Source organism: Corythoichthys intestinalis, chromosome 10 (assembly GCF_030265065.1).
Source record: "Corythoichthys intestinalis isolate RoL2023-P3 chromosome 10, ASM3026506v1, whole genome shotgun sequence".
Taxonomy (NCBI): domain Eukaryota; kingdom Metazoa; phylum Chordata; class Actinopteri; order Syngnathiformes; family Syngnathidae; genus Corythoichthys; species Corythoichthys intestinalis.
This window is the reverse complement of record NC_080404.1, coordinates 29,965,172-29,986,788: the sequence shown is the minus strand read 5'-3', so window position 1 is coordinate 29,986,788 and position 21,617 is coordinate 29,965,172. Positions and strand designations below refer to the sequence as shown.

The window sequence follows — 21,617 nt, the reverse complement described above, 5'->3', positions numbered from 1 at the left end:
CATATTAAAAAACCTGCATGATAAGAACTTTAAGTAGCAAGCGACGAGCCCTGTACTCTGCAATAGGTTTATCTCATTAGTAATTTTCATGCAAGATGTTTTCAATAAAATAATGCCAACATTTAGCAATGACGATTCAAAGAGCCGTGATACAAGATCCAAGTTAGTTTATTTTACCATTACTGAAGTGAGGGTGGGCTACTTTTCTCCGTGTATAAGCACACAATATATTATTTGGTAATGTATTGACATCATCCGCAAAGATGATTCAATTGCACCCTCCTTTTTATTTCCAGAACCGTCTAAATATATACAAGCATAAAGACTTTATCTTTGCCCCGGTCAGAGGATCCACATGCTAAATAACATAGCACAACCACGCCAAATGAATACATATCCGTGTGTGCTTCTCATGTTGTCCTAAATCCTTTGAGCTTCGCAATGACATTATTTATTTTTTTGCTTGAGCGGTAGACATAATTAAGAATGTTTGTCAAAATTGGCGGGGTAGTAGTTTACGGGAAGTAAAGAGCAGTAGCAACCTGATCAAAGACTGGAAACTGATCTCGTGATTGATGATGAAGACGGAAGCAAAAAAAGAAACAAATTTGCAACGCGTAACCCGTTTTTTAAAATTGGGAAATCTGTTTAACCATACAGATCCGTTTTAGAAGCATTTCCAAAAAACCTTTGTTTCATTACTGTCTATTGAAATATTATGGCCATTTCATTAATAATTGAAGTGCAAACCTTACATTGTGTGCTTTTAAATATTAATGCTTTTTGTGTTTAAAATGGATTTTCAAAAAATAAAATTTTTGTTCAATCCTGACATGCAGAGTATGATTAAATACGAATTATTACAAACTTTACTGGTTCAGATGATTTACCGTCACATGCAGGATAATCTGCATATTGGCTTGTTGACCAAAACAAACACCGAACAAAGATGACGGCGACACTTGGGCCCCTGATGGTTACATGTGGCCGCTTCATGGCCCGTTTCAGAAAAATCCTAGAACTGCCACTGTTTACAGCCAGTCTTCAAAGTTATTATGACCTATATCTATCACTGGCAGGCATGGAATTAATACAGCAAGTGTATTCAATCAGAGATGCAACCCACTAAATTGAATGCATAATGAGGGACTGTGTTGACATTGAAGGCAACATGCAGTTTCTGAATCGAGTTTGTGAATCTCTGGAAGCAGAGCAACCTTTACAAACTGAATGTTATTTGATAATGAAACATTCCTTGTTGTTCTGTTTTTTTTTTTTTTTTTTCCTTTCAAGTCACTTTATTATTATGTCTCCGTATGTACGGTATTCTTTTTTTTTTTTTTTTCTTTGTTGGTGTGTGTGTGCTATGGACCCACTGTGAGATTCCGGAATAAAGATCATATATATTATTGCATTTCTATAGTCTGTGTGCCGACTACAGCGACACTTTCTCAGACCGGAGCATTCTTTTGGTGTGTACGTGAAAAAAATCCTTCTAAAGTCACATGCTCGCCTTTGTGGACATATTCAGTGCATTAAAGAGATTAAATGATGAACTAAAGCCTAATTTTATAGTAGATCTATTTTATTCCAATCCTGAGCTTCTCATGACACTTAGCAAAACAGATGTCTTACTTTATGCTTTACTTGCTTCAAAACCCCTTAGAGGCGAACATGCCATTGTACATCAGTCTCTTATAATATTGGTCACATAATAATCAGTCAACATACTTAACTGACTTAATACTGCTTTTAAAGCTATTCAGAGCACTTTTAATTTTCTGCTGCATATTCCTGGAATACTAACATCCAGGAAGCCCCACAAAACACCCTCCTTGAACATATAGTTACAACCAGTTGTACTGATCTTTTGTGAAGTATATTACTTGCAATGTAAGCTACAGTTGCATGTTAGCGTATGTGTGACGTCATGGGCACTGTGAAGTGTCGTCTTTGATCCACTGATAAAGTGAGAATTCAAACATCCGTCTTATCTCTAACCGCTTCAAGCATCAAACAGGTTGTAGAATCTTATTTTTGCTGTTCTCATTTTATTTTCAGATGCCGAAGTCTTATTGGACCTCGAGTATTGTATTTTATGCCATATCATGAGGAAATGTGTGATGGTATGACAATGAAATTCCTTGAGTCCTTTCAGCTTTTGAACATAAACAACATAAGCTTATTAGGACTCACCAGAGAAGATGTCAAGGTAGGAAGACGCCCCTCTGGAAGATCTGGAGTGCCCATACTGCGCTCTTCTGGAGCCCAACGTCCAGTATGTGCCAGCTGACGCTCCTTTCTCTGGTTGCTCCAGCTCAGAGAAGACCGCTCCATCTCCACTGTCAGGCTCGCCACACCAGTCCCCCGGCGTGCCAAGGGGCCCCGCAATAGAGCTGGACCTTTGTTTTCGACCCCTGATACCCTGGACCTCGTCGGTTTCTCCTGAGTCTGTTCTCCTCGGCACACAGGGGCTGGTGAGTGGAGACCCGATGGGGGAGCTGAGTTGCCTGGTGGTGGTCTTCACGTAAGAGGGGTGCACAGGAGGGTAGAGTTTTACAGTGGATGGGGAGATGGCAGAAGTCGGTCTGGTAGGGCTCTCGGTTGTAAGCAGGCTGATTGATAGACTGCTCTTCTTCCTTAGGAATGGGAGGTCCCGCCCAGCGTTATCTTCCTCCGCTCGCTCTGAAGACAAATCCATGCTGCTTGCGCTCTTGTGAGCCCCCATGGGTTCAAGCCGGACACACGGCATACCTAAATTTTTGCCTTGGGCTGGGCTCTCCAGGTCATCCTCAGCACTCTCATAGGAGGAAGGGGTGGTGGTTAAAGTATCTGGGAAGCTGAAGGTGCTATTGGTCTTTGGGAAAAGGCTTCCACTGCTCCTCTCAGTCTCCGGTGCGGAGGACGGTCCACTCTCACTCAAAGATCCGGGCACAGATGGATCTCGTTTAATGAGTCCAATTCCGTTGTCAGATTTGTTGTTGCGACAGGAAGAGATGTCGTTCTCGAAGCTCAAAGTCTGATGAGATAGAAGCTTCTCGGTGGCTTTGCTTCTTTGGAAAGCAGAGTCTCGACACTGAGCCCTCATTGCTTGTTGGATGTCCGAGAGAAGGTCATCGGTGTCAGCTGCAGCCGAGTGGAAACTGTAAACGTCCACTTCCGATCCTGAGGTGTTCTTGTGGTATGTTTCATCCACGATGGATTGTTGGCTCCCAGCCGTCAAGCGGCTTAGATCAGCCTCAAAATCCGATAGCACGCCCATCTCATCAGCCGACAAGCTGGCCTCCACTCCGGGCTTTAGCCCTGCTTTCCCCAGCTTTTCGACCACCAGCAAGTCATCCCTGGACAATCCCTTGGCCTTGGAACTTTTCCTGATCTTCATCCCAGAGAACACTGAGACCTTGGAATCGGACTTTGATTTCTTCTTCTCATTTTGTTCGCCTTTGCTGATCTTGTTAGACTTTTTGGATTTCTTTTCGGCTTCCTTTTCACTAGCATCACACAGGCCATCCTTGCCACCTCCGCCATTGCCTCCCTTCTTCTGTTTGGCTTCTTGGTTGCCCATGCTGCGGAGCAGGCGGACCCCCCTGGCTAAGAGGCCGTGCTGCTGAGGTCTAGAGTGGGCATGTGACCGAGGGTCACCGCCGACGAAGCCCGCTTGCTTACGCAGCGCAGTCAGAGGCAGCTGTGAGGATGCTGCCGCCGACGATGACGAGAGGAGGCGGAGACTGGCGGTGGCAGCCTCGGGCTCAAAGCCACCGACGCTCATTCCTCGCCCGCCCCCCCTTCCAGTCAGGGCTTCTCTGGCGCTCTGATCCTTCCTCTCCCGTTGCCCCTCCTTTCTGTCCCCATCTGCTCCCCCCCATTCAGATCTGTTACATAACGGGCTGCTGTTGGAGCGAAAGCGCCGCTGCTCCCTGACATGGGGCTGCTCTTGTCCTCCCTCAGAGGGGAGAGGGTAGTGCTGCTCAGGGTTGTATGGAGTTTGTGGGAGCTGCTGAGAGTGCTGTTGTCGGCGTAGGACGCCGGTGCCGCTGTTCTTCCGCTTGTCTTTGAAGGTGCTGGTGAAGAAACTCTCTTTGAGAAAGGGAACTTGCGTCTCAACAGTCTTTATCGTGTGCATCTTGATCACAGCAAATCGGCTGATGCAAAGGGAGGAAACACAAAGTTTAGCTGATTTCTTTTTATTGGGAGGCCTCTGAAAAATTTGCGAATGTTCTGATCTGAGTCCATAGAGGATGGAAAACTTAAAGGGAACCTCGGACTTAAAGACTTATAGGCTCTAATAAGCCATAATTGTCGTCTTTTGTTATGTTATTATAAACACATAAAATATTGCCATTGATTTAAATATCTTTAATATTTAGTAAATGTTTTGACCTACAAAGGGCGCCATGTTTTATGCGGGCATTGGACGCTCAGGGTGATGATGTAGGTTGTCACTGTCACTAAACAAACACTACCAGGTTACTGCAATTCATTCTACGCGGCGAAACGTCCAACACATGCGCATGTCCGATAAAAGCAGCGAGTAACTACTATTTGTGTTTTTATTGAGTCTTTTATTACCTATTGCCTCAAAATACTTTTTGCATGTATTTCCCTCTGATACATTTAAGCATTGTGTTTTCTTGTGGTAGCTTTAAAGCAGATTGTTGATCTGTTCACCACATTAGCCACGTAGCATATTCAAACCTCCCATATTTGGATGTTTTAATGTTTTCTTAAGGCATCTTTAATATGTTCTGTCTGTATGCATCAAAACAAAACAAGCTGAAAGCGCACGGTAGTACTTTGGGTGTCAAATTCGCCTTGTGTAGAACGTTTTGCTAGTGTAGCACATTATGGCAGAACACAGTTGTTTTTACCTACTCTGGTCTCGTCTCATCCCATCTGTCCTGTTCCTTTTGCTTTTGCTGCTCATTTTGTGAAATATCGACAGTGCTGTCATGCTCATTAATGTTCCTCTCGGGTTCAAATTGAAAGGGTTCAACAGATGACATGTTTATGTCGCTAGTCATACTCTGGAAGCACAGCAGCGTAACCATGGGGCATAAAAAACAATGGCAACCTATTTAAACTAATTTTACAAATTGTATAAAAAGAAAAACTTCAAGAGTGGTTTCAAGATCATTTTTTTCCACTCATAAAAACATTTATATTTTAAGAACTACAAGTCTTTCTATCCGTGGATCCCTTTAAGGGTTTCTTGTTGGATTGTGGCTTTGAGAAGGGACAGTTAACACAGAAATATAAACAAATACAAAATATGTGAAAAATAGCAATATAAATCATTTTGAGAGAAGGTATTAAATTTGCACTTAGAAGGCCATGCTACAAAGTGTTAGGAAGTGATTCAACAAGTAGGAAGGACATGACAGGACTACTGTATATGGTGTAGAATTTGACCAAAGTAGATGATTTTATGAAATCAGATAATGATTAAATTCCTGTGAAAGGCAAAAATACAAACACTGCAAATATGACTATGACTATATGACTACATTAAAAAAAATGCAGTTATGTTGTCTAATTGAATAAAATTGTGGTTCAACACCATTATCATAGATTTTGAAACAAAGTTGAATTTTTTTGTGAATAATTATTCACAAAGTCTCAAACTTGTTGAAGCAACGGAATAATCATACATTTAAGAAACTAATGATGAATAACTTGATTTTTTTCAGTGCCCCTAAAAAAAAATGTTGCTTCTAGAAGGCTCATGGTTGTCCAAGGGAAGCCAATGCCAAATAATTAATTCAGCTGTCAGCAGACTTGTACATATAGAAGCTAATTGGTACATGCGACTTTTTATTTTCCAAACTCGTTTTCAAAGATTACACTTGACGTTTTTTTAACAAAACTTGATTTAGACAAAGCCAAATGGTAAAAAACCAACCTTAATTTACACACCCTAATTATTCAAAAATACTTTTGGTAAAAGATAATGATTTGCCAGAGTAAACACGCCTTTGGGTGGGGCACACAAAAAGTGACAGACTATTTTAATGATTAAAATTTTCTTCCCTTTCAGATTTTTTTTTTTATTCAAATTGAACTAAAGAGCGCAAACAAAACAAACAATCTCACAGCTATAATACCATATTCGACCCCTGAGGACAAGCATGTTAAGGTCTAAGTACTCTAAACCTATGCAGTAAAGCTTTCCACTCAACACATATCCTCCAAGCGGTGGGCTTCTATCAGACGCAATTATTATTATTATTATTTTAAAACATCATGACATTAAAAAAAAAAAAAAAACATTAAATAAATGATGAAATAGAAAGCAGAGAGAACTTGCCTGAGTGCTCGCAGACTGGAGGAAGAAAACAACACAAGCAGCTGTTTGTCCCCTTCTAATAGTCGCTTCTCAGCCATGGGTCACATGAAGTTTGCCTCATCACATGTCTGCTCTCTTCAGCCATCTCCCATCAGAACCCCCCACCCCCATCACAATCTTTATCAGCCTTGGCTATGGAATGCTAAAAAATATATTATGGGCTCATGTTTGTTTAAGTGATACTTGAAAAAAAAAAAAAAAAAAAAAAACAATACAACTCAACACTTTCACTTGGTGCGCTTACTACATCCAGGTGGCTGTTTTAGGGCCGCCCCATTAATCAAGACACAGGTGAGCCTGCCCAATGTATTGTCCAATGAGCTGCGAGTGTCTTACATCAGATTTCCAATGCCTTTTGAGTCAAAGCACATTTTTCTATTAGAAAAATCTCACAGCAATCACTGGGAATTTCAAAGAGCAATGCTTTTTAAAATTTAGTTTTTTAAATGAACCATAAAAAGCCCCTCCTCCCCCAAGTACTACAGTAATTACCAACATTTGTAAGTACTGTATTTCTCCAGGTAGTACTTGGTGTAAAGTTTGAGAACCACTACAGTCTACAGTAGTGTAATAGGCAAAGGTGCTCACTAAAAAATGGGCAGTTAATGATGTCAGTATGATTCTAAGTCACTGTAACATTATGCACAACTTGAAAGAGTTCATTTCATTTATAAGTTGAAAAATGGAAATTTACATACAAAATATTATTTTGTATATATTTTTTAACTTATATTTGAGTCATAAATTCTTTACTGTAACACATCCATGAAAATCTTTGATGTTTTCACCGCAACACAGTATCATGAATATCAAATCGATTTAAAAATATATATATGTTTATATATATATATTTGCTTAAAACTACATAATTTAGAAGATTATGATTCGCTATGATAGTTTCTTACTATGTATAAACAATATTAAGGAAAAAATCTAATGTTCAAGCATGCAGCTTTCATTTACTCAGCACTAATTTCAATGTTTTTTTTTTTTTTTTAAATCAATTTAATAAATACAATTTTAAAAATATTCATTTGAAGTCCAAACGTCTTTGATATTATACAGTTTAAAACTGCATTTAATTTAATGATTCTTCACAAGGCACATGATTATCTTAGGGCTGGGAAACACTGTCTGGCCTCCACGTAACCATGAACTTTGTGAACAAATAGTGTTCTATGAAAGAAATGAATGAACAATAACTAGGCAAAAAGAAAGCAAAACATTTTGGTACCTTTGCTTATTTTCTCTCTCAAATGTGCATTAATTCAATGGCTGCCTTTGATGGCAATAAACGTTCAATTCATTTGAACTGCATAGTAGTGGTCATTGTCAACCCTCTCCATTCAAATGAACAGTATTTCCATCTATCACTTTGTCAATGGCAGCCAATGAGTGACGACGCTACTTTTGGTCTATTTTTGTCATTACAGTGCTTAGCCTCATCACGGTCAAGGGTGAGCTGCAGCCTATTCCAACCAATTTCTGGTGACTCCAGCCTGAGGGAAAAAAAGTCAGTCTTGTGTGACACAATTGATTTGGACTGTTTATTGACTTAAAAGATGACTTTGATTGGCATACTTAAAACGTAATAAAATACATTTGCAATCACCAAGTTTACATTCTTGAAACAGGCTTCCTCACTGATGTGGAAAGTCTTTGTGTTGAATGCATATCAAATACCGAATGTTGAAAGAACAACTTGCTCCTTTTTTTTTTTTTTTTTTTTTTTTTTTTTGGATACAGCACATAAAACTAGAATGGCAGCTGTCTGTCTTTGCACAATATTCATCAGGACACATCAGATTGCTGCAAGCAAACAGTACACCATACATAAAGATGTATACAACAGCTGTCACTCATGGTTTCACGTTTCATTTTATAGTAACAAATCCCCCCCATCCAATTTCTATTCTCTCAGCTGAGTTTGGGCAACAGCTAGGATAAATGCTGGACTGGTTGCCGATCATTCTCATGACAAACAAGCATTGGCACATGCAGTCACACCTATAGAGAATTAAGACTTTTTGTTTGGTTCATTGAAGACTGTGAATGGTTGTTTGATGTTATGTGTCCTGAGATTGACTAAAACCAACCCAGGTTTTACCCATGTTCATGCCCAAAGCCAGTTGCATGGGCCCAGCCCACCTTGGACACCAATAAGTATGTGCTACAGATAAGGGTAGGATGGTTCTACGTAGGTTTGGGGAATTGTGTTTAATTGTCTTTGACAATTCATTTCGTTCATTTCTTACATATATAGCTGCTATTCATGGCCTACTGCACAAGTGGTCACCAAGAGAGGAGGTTAAAATCATCATGTTGTCCAAACCAACAGATTTCAAGACTTTCTGATGTAGACTTGAACCAATAACCTACAAATACAATGTTACAAAAACAGTATACATTGTACCATGAAGTGGGCCTGGTGAATTAAAATCAGTAACATGAATACAACTAATCTGAATATAAATTTCCCTTTACTTTTTTTCCTTCAACTAAATTACATACCTCTTTTAAAATCTGGGTTTGTGACTACAGAAAAGCTAAAGTGACGGTGAGCATTGTAGGTCCTCTCAAAACCACTAGAGGCCGCCATTGCTCCATAGCTAAACCAAAACGACTGCACTGCATTCTCACAAAAGCATAACAGTAGAAAGTTCAAAGAAGGTCGTGCCAAGGGGGGAAAAAAAGTTTTTCAGTGTATGAAAGCTGCAAGGGTTCACAAACAGAATACCATCATAATCATCTTTACAATGACGTCAAGTACATGAACACAACAGGTTGTACTCATCGTTGCCATTGTTTTAAAAACACAACAATTACATTGAACACAACAGCGGTTCACTGACTGTGGTGAATATTCAGGGAAGAGTCACAAATATAAGAGCTCTCTGATAAACACTACTGAAGAATACATTTTAGCCCATCTAACACAAGTTGTCTTTGTAGGAAGGAAATGCACATAAAATATGATACCAAAAAATCAACAAAAAGAATACATGCCAGTCAACAAGTTGAGGCCTAGTGAAAACAACACAGAGTATGTCCTGGCTTTTGGTGACAAATTACAGATGCAAAGTTCTGTTTGTTTACAAAGGCAAAAGCTCTCAAGTCTGCACATTACAAATCTAGCTAACGACAAAGAGAAAACGATAAGAACCGTTAAGCCCTAACCATGTGACAAAGCTTTCCTTTTTTTACCTTTAAGTCAATTGCACTTAAATACCCCATCCAAAAGTTTTGGATGGGGTATGTGGTTTGGATGTGTGTATTGTTTTGAAAACAATACACACATCCTGTTCAGTTTAAAGCCCTTTTAAGCACATCCTGCTCGGTGTCCTTTAAGTATAACCTGCATGAAATGGTAGAGTTCATTAAGATTAGATCAACATCTTGTGTCTCCGGATGCCACCTTGCACAGCCCTTCTTGCATGCACATAGACACGGTACATACAGTACATCGAAACCACTGCAAACGTTTGCTATGGTGGAAGTGCCTAGGACAAACTCCCTTGAGATGCACATGGATGCTTCTTATTTTTCATGTCATCCTCAAACCGCTATTCGGTCCTTTACGTTGACTCTCTGGGAATCCTCCTGTGGAAGACCACTGACTGTCTTTGCTGGAATTGTAGCTTCCTCCGCTTTTTCTGGTCCCAGCGGCACAGCAGTATCATCTTAAATGTTGTACGGAAAGTCTTGTTGCACAGGGCGTAGCACATCGGGTTGACGGTGCTGTTGACGTAACAGAGCCAGTAGCCCACGGCCCACAGGGTGTCTGGTATGGAGGCTTTGGAGAAGGCATTGATCAGGACCATAATGTTATACGGCGTCCACGTGATAATGAAAGCAAAGAGAATTGCGCTGAGAGTTTGAGCGGCCTTCTTTTCTTTCACTAAGGACATGCGTTTTCTCTTGGAGATCTGAGTCCGGGCTCGGGTTGCAAAACGCTTGGCGAGAGCTGCTTCTTTGAAGGACATTGGGACGGAAGGGAATTTGGTAGCTGCGCTAGTGGTGGTAGAGTCAGGTATTGCAGCAGTCGTATCATCCAGAGGACCAGTGGATCCAGAGTTCAAGGTATCCTTGATAGTCGGCATTGACTGTATCTTGCGTGAACAGAAGCGCTGGTGATAGCTGTTTTCCGTGTTATTTGTGCCATCGGGACTGGCGGCCGCACTGGTGTCAGTAGCTACTGTTGTAAGGCTGTCTCTGTTATATTCAGATGCCCTCAGTGGGTCGTGTTCTGAGGCTTCATCTAAGTCCTCACAGGAAGTGAGCTGGGAGTTGACAGCCGCCTTTATACCAGGTAGGCTGAGAACAATAGAGAAAATAGTGTGTCTGTCTCTTACCCCGCACTCTTCGTCATCTGATGAGCCCGACTGGTCAAGTGATACTGTGTTATCGTTGTTGTTCCAGCTGTCACTACTACTTTGGTCTGGATCCCTTTCTCCTTGTCGGATACTGCCAGGCCTCCAGGATCGAACCCCCGGCCAGCAATGAAGGCGGCTGACCAGCCCCCGACAAGTGCTCTTTCTTTGGGACAATCTAGTCAGCTCGTAGCTGTTGCAACTCCTTGAACTCCCTGTTTGACGCATAAAACGTGCTCTATCACCACCGCCGTTGCTGTTTCTTGCGGCCATCGCACCACCAGTACGAGCCCCTGAACCCTGCAGTCCAGCCAACTCTTTGGAACGGTTCTCAGTCTCCTTGTAAATCCGCCAATAGAGCACACTCATGATGGTTACAGGCAGGTAGAAAGCTGCCATGGCTGTGCAAAAGGTTATGATGGGCTGTTGGAGGAACTGAATATAGCACTTATCCGGGGGTACTGTCCTTTGACCCTCAAAGTACTGCCACAGAAGGATTGCTGGGGCCCAAAGTACCAGAGAGACAAACCAAGCCAGGCCAATCATGATCCCTGCTCGCTTTGTTGTCCGTTTGGCCCGATAAGTCAGAGGCCTTGTTACTGAAAAGTAGCGGTCAAAGCTGATAACGAGTAGGTTCATAACTGAAGCATTACTGGCTACATAGTCAATAGCTAGCCAAAGGTCGCAGGCCCAGTTCCCCAATGCCCAGTAATCCATCACAAGATAGGCTGTGTAGAGGTTCATAGAGATGACCCCTATGATGAGATCAGCCACCGCCAAGCTTAGCAGGAAATAGTTGTTCACCGTCTTTAGCTGACGATTGACCTTGAAAGACACCACCACCAGGATGTTGCCGATGATAGTGACCAGCGAGAGTGTTCCAGTCAGCAGGACAATAAGGACCACCTGCCACACAGTGTGCCCGCCCAAGGGATCCGGTGCCAAAGTCCCATTTCCATCTTGTGATTGGGTAGAGTTTAAAAGGGAATTCACAGAAGAGGAATTGACACCTGGGGTTGTCACGTGAAAAACCAACCAGGCTCCTGTTCCCGCTTGATGAAGAGAATTGGATGGGGGTGATAATCCTACTGCTGCTCCTGCTTCTGGCAAGGTGTTGGAAATTAAGAAGAGACCAGAAGAGTCTGTGCTGTTGGAGGTCATTGTTATGTCCTGGCATATTCTGAAGAGAAACGGTAAAAAGGGAGAGCGACATCAGAGATAAGGTAGATGAGGATGCAAAAATAGTATACAATCAGAATTTTTTATCAATAAGCAGTAGCGCCACGTGTCCACTAGGTGAATGTAGAATGCTTCTTCTTTTAAGTTAAGAGTCACTTAGAAACTTAGATAAATAATTGTGGACACTATGTAATAATGTTATACAGTACATGTTCAATCAATATCACACATATTACCATAATTCTATAGACTGCTTCATTTATCATCTGTATTCATACCTCTCAACCTCAAGGGCCCAAAGGGAAAGTTTTAAATTTTAGAATACATTTTGATGCATACGTTACTCTTCGGCTCAAAACTAAGCCAGCGTTTTAGTAGAGCGATGCATTCGTGCTAAGAAGGCAGGCACTAAACAAATGCAATGAAAGGCTTGATTACAAATGGCTGGTAAGTGGTGTTTGCAATTTAGTTTGAGGGTCACTTAAGTAAGCCCAAGCCAAAAAACAAACATTAGATTTGAGCTTTTTTCTGGTCAAAATGTTTTCTTGATAATTAGACTATAAATTGAGAGTGGGGAATCATGTTTTGCTGCATGATTACTGTTTGCATTCAGATGTTTGTGTGTTTCAAGCAAAACATTTCAAGGCAGATTTTTCTTTGTTCAGATCACATCACCTGCTGAGCAGTTGTATTGAAATTGGATTGTGCTTTTTTATGTTTTAGGAAAGGAAAAATACAACAGTTGAATCAATTTATGATGGGTGAACATGTGGTCAATAATAATTTATTATTGATTAAATGTCATTAAGACACCTGGAAACTGGTGTGAATTTTATACATATAGATTAGGGCTGTCAAACGGTTAAAAATTTTAATCGAGTTAATCACAGCTTAAAAATTAATTAATCGTAATTAATCTCAATTCAAACCATCTCTAAAATATGCCATATTTTTCTGTAAATTATTGTTGGAATGGAAAGATAAGACAAGACGAATATATACATTCAACATACTGTACATAAGTACTGTATTTGTTTATTATAACAATAAATCCACAAGATAGCATTAACAGTATTAACATCCTTTCTAGGAAAGGGATCCACGGATAGAAAGACTTGTAATTCTTAAAGGATAAATGTGAGTTTGTATATTGTGACTAAATATTGCCATGCAGTGTATTTGTTGAGCTTTCAGTAAATGATACTGTAGCGACTTAACTGTTCTACCCAAATGCATGATGGGAAGTGGTGCAACCATGACTGTGTGTGGTGGCTGCAAATGATATATCTTCTTTGCGTTGGGTACAATTGAGGGTGTTAAGATAAAGATCAACTCCTGTCGTTCTTCTCTACGTCGCTTCCCACATTATCTAAAGTTGTTGTGGGAGAGATAAAGCTTTTGCCAATTAAAAGCACGGCCCCAATGAATGCTTGTATCTACTCCACTCACTTGATGCTGCCTTTTAGCTCTGTATATAAGTAAAATGATGCCATTGTAGGCTGTTTGCGGCAATGCGTGAGTAGGTCATGCCGCGCATGCGTTAATTGCGTTAAATATTTTAACGTGATTAATTAGAAAAATTAATTACCGCCCGTTAATGCGATAAATTTGACAGCCCTAATATATATTATTTATATTTATTACACATTATAATGCAATTGTTTATTACATTATTATACATTGTTTTCTCCTTTCATGTTGACAGGCAACCTTTGTGATAAAGAACGACAAGGAGGAAAAATCCAAACCTACTCACAAATTGAAATTATTTAAAAAAAAAAAAAAAAAAAAAAAAAAAAAACATCAGTGTGATACACATAAACTAGCACAGCCAGTCACACATTGCCTCATGAGCACAAACACATGCACACACAGAGCAAGTGATCCCACTGGGAAAGGTATTTGAAGCTGAGAGTGCTCCCACAGAGGAGGTAAAGAACCCAAATAGCCCAAAGCAACCTCACACAGCTCCCAGAATGGTGGCTTCTTGTTTGGTCTCATGCTGAACTCCACGTGAACCCTTTTATATATCCACAGATACAGTATACTCTATATAGATGAGCAAGTCAATCAATGACCACTTACAGGCCTGACAACAGCACATTGTTGTGACAATCCAATTGAACAGGAGAGTTGACCGCAACAATGGAGGCACAGTCACGACGAAAAGAAAGTGAGTGTGGGAGGAACTGTACGGTGTATTCATGGATGGGAGGTTGTCAGTAGAACGACTTTAGAACGACGAATACTTGGGTGCATAATCAAAAGCTATTCCATTACCGGGACTATTTGTGGAAACTTAAGTCATAGAATTTTGACTTGAATATAAAGGAATGCTCTGTAGGTAACCTGGATTCACATTTATGTTTATGTGCTGTATAAAAATTCAGCAAATACTCCAGTGAGCCTGTTTGACAGTAACTTCCATCTATGCATGTTAACATATTTTAATTGGCTTACGAGTGTGAAAATGTGCCAGTGTGAAGATAAATGGCTTTAGCAGTTGGAGCGCATCTGCTACCTTGGGATGCTGTCAACAGGAGGTAGGCTTGTACCGAAAAGGAAGTCAAACAATAACAAATAAAAAGGAAATGGGTTCGCATCTGGAGAGGTGAGACAAAGGTAGATGAACTGGTAGAAGAAAGATTGCATTAGTTCAATATTGAGAGCACAGGTTAGTAAGAGACCACAAGCAGATGCAATACTAAAATAAATTGGACGAACAGTCCCATTATGATGTGATTGGTGAGCCATTAATGCAACTACTGTGATGGTCAAAAGCCCTTCTGTGCCTTATTTCCATTTGAAGAAGTCTGAGCCATCATCCTTTTGTTTTAAAACCACTATTTAAGTTGCTCTAATAGACTCAGACAATTAGCCTACACAGGCCACAACACGATAAGTAAACCTGTAAAATGGAATGAAATCCAAGACAAGGTCTGCCTTTGCAAGATTGACCTGCCAATGTTCATTACTGTGTGGTGATGAACCAGGGGTCGCGTTAACCGAATATTTTCCGTCGTTGACCGGTTTTTTAAAACGGTGACGGAAAAAACTGAAGTCCATCTGTCATTTTGACAGGTTGCAATTCACACCCCAGACCACAGGGTGGCGAGTGAGCATATTAATTATCTATTGTCTCTATTGATGCATGACGTCGTTCGCCTTACTCGGAAAAATGTCAAGGCAACTGAGTGTCCGAAGCAGAGGTTGCGCTAGACATTTTCGTTGTCTGTCATTTTGACTGACAGGGTCATAAAAATCCGGTCATAGTCTATTTTTACCGGTCACTTTAATTTTTTAAATGATAATGATGACATATTCAATAGTATTTAGTTTTCATTCATTTTTAATTAATATTGTAACGCTTGCTTGGCGGCGAAAAATTAGACACGGGAGTCGTGGTATTTTTCTCCATTTTTACTCTGCTTACCGCCAACAACTCCGCCCCCAAAGAAAAAGAGGCAACGATATAGACCCCAATCACCAACGTCACACAATGATCTTAATTGTGGTTGTCAGACCAAAATCTTCTAAATATATATTAAATGCATCTTACCAGATATAAAATGACTACTACATAGTCTGTGGTGATCGTTTGGTGCCCAGATTTCTTGTCGAATTACAGCAGTCCATCTCGCTCTCATCCTCGGGTCTCTCAGAATATGGTAGAACTTCAAGTCTCTCCGTCTATCTTTTCTGTTACAGCAACCAACCGCCACACACGCCTTCACCATTTTGATGATTAATATTAACGAGCAGAAAAACACGCCGTAATAGGAGGCATGTACGTAGCGGTAATGTGTAAACATGAACAGCTGACACACAATATGGCGGCTCCAGTCAGGGGGGCGGAGTTGTGACGTCATGTGATTGGGGTCTATACACAGGCGGCAATCTTGTCCATCAATTGGATGACGCGCTGGCACACCGGGTGCACCAATAAGAACCTCGCGTTGATGTGTCAATCACGGTGCCGCCGCCTTCTGACAGAAGAGCCAACGACATCATGCATTAAGAGAGACAATAGCTAATTAATATGCTAACTCGCCACCCTGTGGTCTGGGGTGTGAATTGCAACCTGTCAAAATGACGGACGGACATCAGTTTTTTCCGTCACCGTTTTAAAAAACCGGTCAACGACGGAAAATATCCGGTTAACGCGACCCCTGGTCCGAAGTTTCTTCAAAAAGCCCCAAAACGACGATGGTGTTGATAAAAGAGGTGAAAAAAAGAGTGTGGCCGCAGAGCACGGATTCAGCCTCCAGAACAACATCAAAACGGCTATGAGAAGTCGTCTGTCCAAGGCAAAAGTCCAAAACCTCATGACAATAGCCTCTGCAGCAATCCCACTTTAGACATTTGATTATGCACAAGCGGGCACGCAATTCAAGTCCATGCGCACCAGGAGGATGGTGTGAGACTGCGTTCAGGCCACAGCAGGTGAACTGTTAATTTCATTGTTCCATATGTAGCCTACCTACTGGGGCCACAGTCAGCTGTTTTTGTCACTGCGGAGAAAAAGTTACATATTCATCTGCTTGATGTGTGATAGCACGGTGTGGATTCTCTGTTAAGCTTGTTCGGACAGAATATTAAATTAAAAATGAATGTAAATAGTATTGAATATGTCATTATTATCATTTAAAAAATTTAAGTGACGGGTAAAAATAGAATATGACCGGATTTTTATGACCCTATCAGTCAAAATGACAGACAACGAAAAAGTCTAGCCCTCTGTGATGAACGGAACTGCATAATCCTCAAATGTAGATCTAAAACATTTTTAATTTTTATGTTATTTTATTTTATTTTTTTTTTTTATGAAGGTAAGCGACCCCACACATAATCAGGGGCGGAAAAATGTGCTTACTGTTGTAATAATGTGTGGTGCACAGTCGTAAGTTATCATGAGTCCGTCATAGTACATATGGATTTGCCATAGTAATAGAGTAATTTGATATTCTTGATTTTAATTTGCACCATTTCCCCACCAGACTAGTAGGGAGTGGGGAAAAAAACTTTTTATACACCCCACATCAAAACCAAAACCAAACCAACAGACGTTACTAGTCACACTTCAATGATATTTTTAGGGTAAGCGAATTTGCATCCATCAGGTCGACTTTTGCAGCTCAACTGTAGGATTTGTAGTACACATTATGTTGAAATTTGTGTGAGATATTTCAAGCCAGTAATTTTTTTTAGGTGTTGCTTGCCAAATGCTATAACAATAGGGCCTCTATATCTTTTTTTTTCTCAATGTGACAGATTGCTTGAAAAATAATAGCATGGTACATGGAGTGGGGATTCATGTGCTAATTCTTCACAGTTCTGCATGCAACTAGAATAATTAGTGTTGCATTTACAAATTAGCCGCTTAATGTACAGTGCGTCATTACATGACAAATGTACTTTAGCTGAATGAGTGAGCATTCATTGACAATTTTCAAGATATATATTTTTTAAATGGACCAATGTTACTGTAATGTTTTTGTGAATACTATTTTTTCTTAGTTTAATACACATTAAACCCTAATCGATCGAAAACATGCTTACAGGGCTGATGAAGAGGTTTTCGGATTTTGGCATAATTTTACGATTTTAAACTTTGGACGAGTTCTTCAAAACAACTATGTCATTTGTGATGCGAAACTTCAAGTAGAATTTACATGGAACAAGTTTTTTAGCTCTCCATCAATCCTACGTCCCAAACCTGGAAGTGTGACATCATTTATGAAACAATGAGTGACTTTATACACAGCTATAGCAGGATCTCTATTTAGTGACAACAATAATACAGAGGGTTCCCAGAAAAGGATAATTATAATTAATCCGTATAAGTATAAACCTGTAGTGTCAGATGACGATGATTTACTCGTCACTGTAGACCAGTACTTCTCAAATAGTGGGGCGCGCCATTTTCAGACTGAGCACTGTATTTTTGAACCAAACAAGAGCACACAGCAAAGCGCACTGGAGATATGAAGAGCTAAGACGAGGAAGTATGACAAAGCATATGTAGCATTTGGCTTTGACTTTTAATATAGTGGGAGACGATGAAAGACCAGTCTGTTTATTGTGTGTAAAAATGTTTGCTGTGGACAGCAGGAAGCTAAGATGAGACTTAAAGACATTAGACCCCAATCGCATTGATAAGGCACTTGATTTTTATTCAGTGAAAACGTGCCGAATATTGCCAACAATCTTCCTGCTTTGTCAGTGTTACATAAGTAAACCAGCCAGCACTGCTTTCATCATGTAAGGTGTCATACCGAGTTGCTCAGTGCAAAATAATTCCACATGAAGGCAAAGGAGCTGATACTGCCTGCAGCAAAAATAAAAACTGTCCCTCTGTTCAATGACACTGCAGTTTTTGTTCTAGTAATTGCGGTTTTTTTCGGTCAATTTTTTTGGCATATTGTCCTCAGTTAATGTTGCTAATCAATTTGAATGTATTATTATTTATTGACTTTTTAAAAAATGTTATTCTTCAGTATCAAATGGTCCATAAATGTAACTTAACTTGAGTGTGTTTTTACTTTTTTTTAATTTAGGAAAATGTATGTCCTTTAAAAGTTTTTTTGTCTGAATCCTATTTCTCAGTCAATCTGTGATATTATTCCAATATTAGTGATAAATACCAACGAGTAGTTAGGCCAACCCAAAACTCAAAATCATAACCCAACCAAACTAAGTGATGCCCAACTGATCAAGTTCAATCCAGATTTTTTTATGTGATTGGTGAGAATACAGTTACATGATTGGATTTAGAAATGCCTGTAAGAAGGCACTTTCATCTTTGAATGATCAAGGTTGTATTTTGCGAGGTTTTCAAAGCTGTCATCGCTGAAATGTTTGTAGCATAGAACAGATTTCGCAGCTGGTGTGAAGTTCTTTCTCTTGACCCTCATGAACAATGTCCAAATCGTTGCTAAAGATTTTTTTTTTTTTTTTTGGGGGGGGGGGGGGCACTGATAGTCTCGATCCTTCATGTGAGCAATTGATTGCTACACATTAACACGGCATGACGAATCTTACAGGTAAATAGTTGAAAATTGTCGTGAAGTAAGGCAAGGATAGCGTGATGCTATACTTCAGTGCTGCAACAATTAATCGATTAACTCGAGTATTCGATTAGAAAAAAATATCCGAATTAAATTTTATTGCTTCGAGTATTCGTTTAGAATTTTGTTTCGTGGCGTTGAATTGGTTTATTTGAAAATGTTTGCATTTAGTTTTATTGATTAGGGTGGATACACTGCCCTCTGTTCTGCCTCATGGCTGAATCCAACTGCTCCCTGTTAAGACCAACGTAAGCTAAGTTTTTGTTTGAGCTAATGTTTTTTTTAATGCATTCGTAATTTTGTTTAAAGATATATTAGCTGTTTTTGTGGGAATAGGTGTTTAAACCTTTTGTTAAGAGCATTGGAAAAAAAAAACATTTTACAGCATTTAAGATGGTAGACTTTTGCTACGTAAGTTAGCCAATTGTTCTTTTGTTGTGCATAGATCCGCATTTTTTTTTTTTTTTTTTAATAATACCTATTGAGGCTCAGCTCAGGTATTTTAATTTTTGATGTTCCTTATCCGATTACACGATTATTCGAACTAACTAGTTCCTAGATTAATCGACTACTAAAATAATCGATAGCTGCAGCCCTACTATACTTCCATAATCTTTCAATGACGTCATCAGGCAGAGGCTGGCAGCGAGGAGCGACGCTGTTGCTATGGAGGTAACTCAAAAAAATACATGGTCAATTTCCAATTTTTTGGGGTTATATGTGTTTTGAGAGAGCGAATGAACATTCAATGAAATTTCATTGAGAAATATATTCTAGAGTTGAACTCTTCATGAGACCTTCAATAAGAGTATGTTATTATCACGTCTATATCCTGCAACTTCCACACATGTAGGTGTGATGGTCTCAGGTACAAAAGGAAAAATCGATACTCATTTACTGTGATGCAACAACATTCGTTTGCTGACATTTCTCTCACACACCCCGGATGCGGTCTGGTTCGAGCAGGCAAGGTCACTGAGTGGGCGATGGTGTGCAGGTTTCTATTTTCAGTAATAGTAATCTGTTACCAGTGTTGAGATCGTATAATGTTAGGCAAAGCAGCTAAATAATAACTGTTTATTAATCGAATGTATAAACGGCTCCTAAAGACTTTATACTTTTGTTGCTGAAAATAAGCACATTCATGCCTCAATTTAAACCCATTTCAAAAGTTAATACTAAAGTGGTACATGTTACATAAGATAATTCACTGTGCAGAATTGCTGTGTCACACAGGATGCAAATTATAGCTGAGTGATCACAGAACAGGAAGTGCACACTAATTAATCACTCGGTGACATGACACACACCACATGTGTGGATTCATGCAATATGACAATCTTAATACCATAATTTCAATTTCAATTTATTCACACACACATCCACACACATTAAATCTTTATTATCAAAGTGTACATCATCTCATAATACTGAAAGAGGATCATGTGTGAGTAGGGTCTCCTTAAAAAGCTACTCAAAGCTTATAGACAGGAGCCTGCGTACATTAAGACAATCATAAGAAGAAAAATTAGAGGAAGAGCAGAAAGGGTGAAGCTTAACCCATTGTAGCATCCTCATACAATAATATAATGACAAACAACAACATTAAACACTAAATACACACCCAAAAAAAAATCCTTAGAACAGGAGAATTTATAATCTAGACATGCTGGAATTTTTATATGAACTGATCAGAATGGTTTTTAATATCATTTTAAAGTTGGATATGGATTTCAGCACTTTTAACTAGGACTCTCAAATTTATCGTGTGGTAATTAATTTTTTAAATTAATCACGTTAAACTATTTAACGCATTTAACTCATGCGCGGAACGACCCATTCACGCACTGTCGCAAGCAGACTACAATGGCGCCGGTTTATGTATATTGAGAGCTAAGAGGCAGAGACGAGTGAGTGGAGTGGACACAGGCATTCATTGGGGCTGCGCTATTTATTGGCATAAGCTTTGCATCTCTTCCACAATAATTATAACTATTGTGGCGAGCGATGTGGGGTAGAATGACAGGAGATTATCTTTTTCTTAACACCTTGTATTTAACACAACGTAGAGAAGATATACCATTTGCAGCCACCACTGACAGTCATGGTTGCCCAACTTCCCATCATGCATTTGGGCGGAACAGTTAAGTTGCTACAGTATCATTTACTGAAAGCACAACAAAAATAATATTCCTATCTCTCCCAAAAAAATATTCACAAAAGAAAAGCACTCAATGCAAAAAGAACTGGCATTCCCAATCAAAATAGCTATGCAAAATAATACTCAGACTTTGGTCAAACTCTATTCAAACATTTAGTTTAGCTCAACATATACAATACATGGCAATATTTAGTCACAATATACAAACTATCAGAGATCTCGTATGTTGTGAAGTCAACACTCAAATGAGCGTAAGGTGCAATGAACCCGGAAACTACGCAGTCGAGGGGCAAAACACACTAGAAAAACTTGGCTAGATCTCTAATTAATTTAAAACTCGCCCTTGACAGCTTGTGGTGTATTTCAATCACTACCTTCCACAATGGCGAGCTATTAGTTTATTTTTTGATTCAAATTTTACAAATTTTATTAAAACGAAAACATACAGAGGGGTTTTAATATAAAATTACTAGGGCTGTCAAAATTATCGCGCTAAC

At 39.6% G+C, this 21,617-nt stretch overlaps 2 protein-coding genes and 1 long non-coding RNA gene across 8 annotated transcripts in view; 1 reads left to right on the top strand and 2 right to left on the bottom strand.

Annotated features, from left to right (window-relative positions):
• fmn2a (formin 2a) overlaps positions 1-6,656 on the bottom strand; it is a 96,200-nt gene extending 89,544 nt beyond the window's left edge. The window contains exons 1-2 of one of the 4 annotated variants that reach the window (XR_009064658.1): positions 6,305-6,651; positions 2,197-4,142 (exon numbers count right to left, since the gene is read on the bottom strand). Coding sequence is in view for 3 of the 4 variants with exons in the window: in XM_057848656.1 (XP_057704639.1) it covers positions 2,197-4,142; positions 6,305-6,381 (2,023 nt within the window). In the remaining variant the exon portion in view is untranslated. Of the gene's footprint in view, positions 1-2,196; positions 4,143-6,304 lie in introns of all 4 variants that reach the window. The other 3 variants (XM_057848656.1, XM_057848655.1, XM_057848654.1) reach the window with 3 other exon arrangements.
• LOC130923156 (uncharacterized) lies at positions 1,977-7,954 on the top strand. The gene is made up of 2 exons (XR_009064659.1): positions 1,977-2,477; positions 7,777-7,954. It is a non-coding gene; the product is annotated as an uncharacterized LOC130923156 (long non-coding RNA).
• Positions 7,412-21,617, bottom strand: part of chrm3a (cholinergic receptor, muscarinic 3a) — a 145,310-nt gene continuing 131,104 nt past the window's right edge. For all 3 annotated transcript variants that reach the window (XM_057848659.1, XM_057848657.1, XM_057848658.1), the window contains one exon: positions 7,412-11,893. In XM_057848659.1, the coding sequence (XP_057704642.1) occupies positions 9,919-11,874 (1,956 nt within the window). In that variant the 5' untranslated portion in view covers positions 11,875-11,893 and the 3' untranslated portion in view covers positions 7,412-9,918. The remainder of the gene's footprint in view (positions 11,894-21,617) is intronic.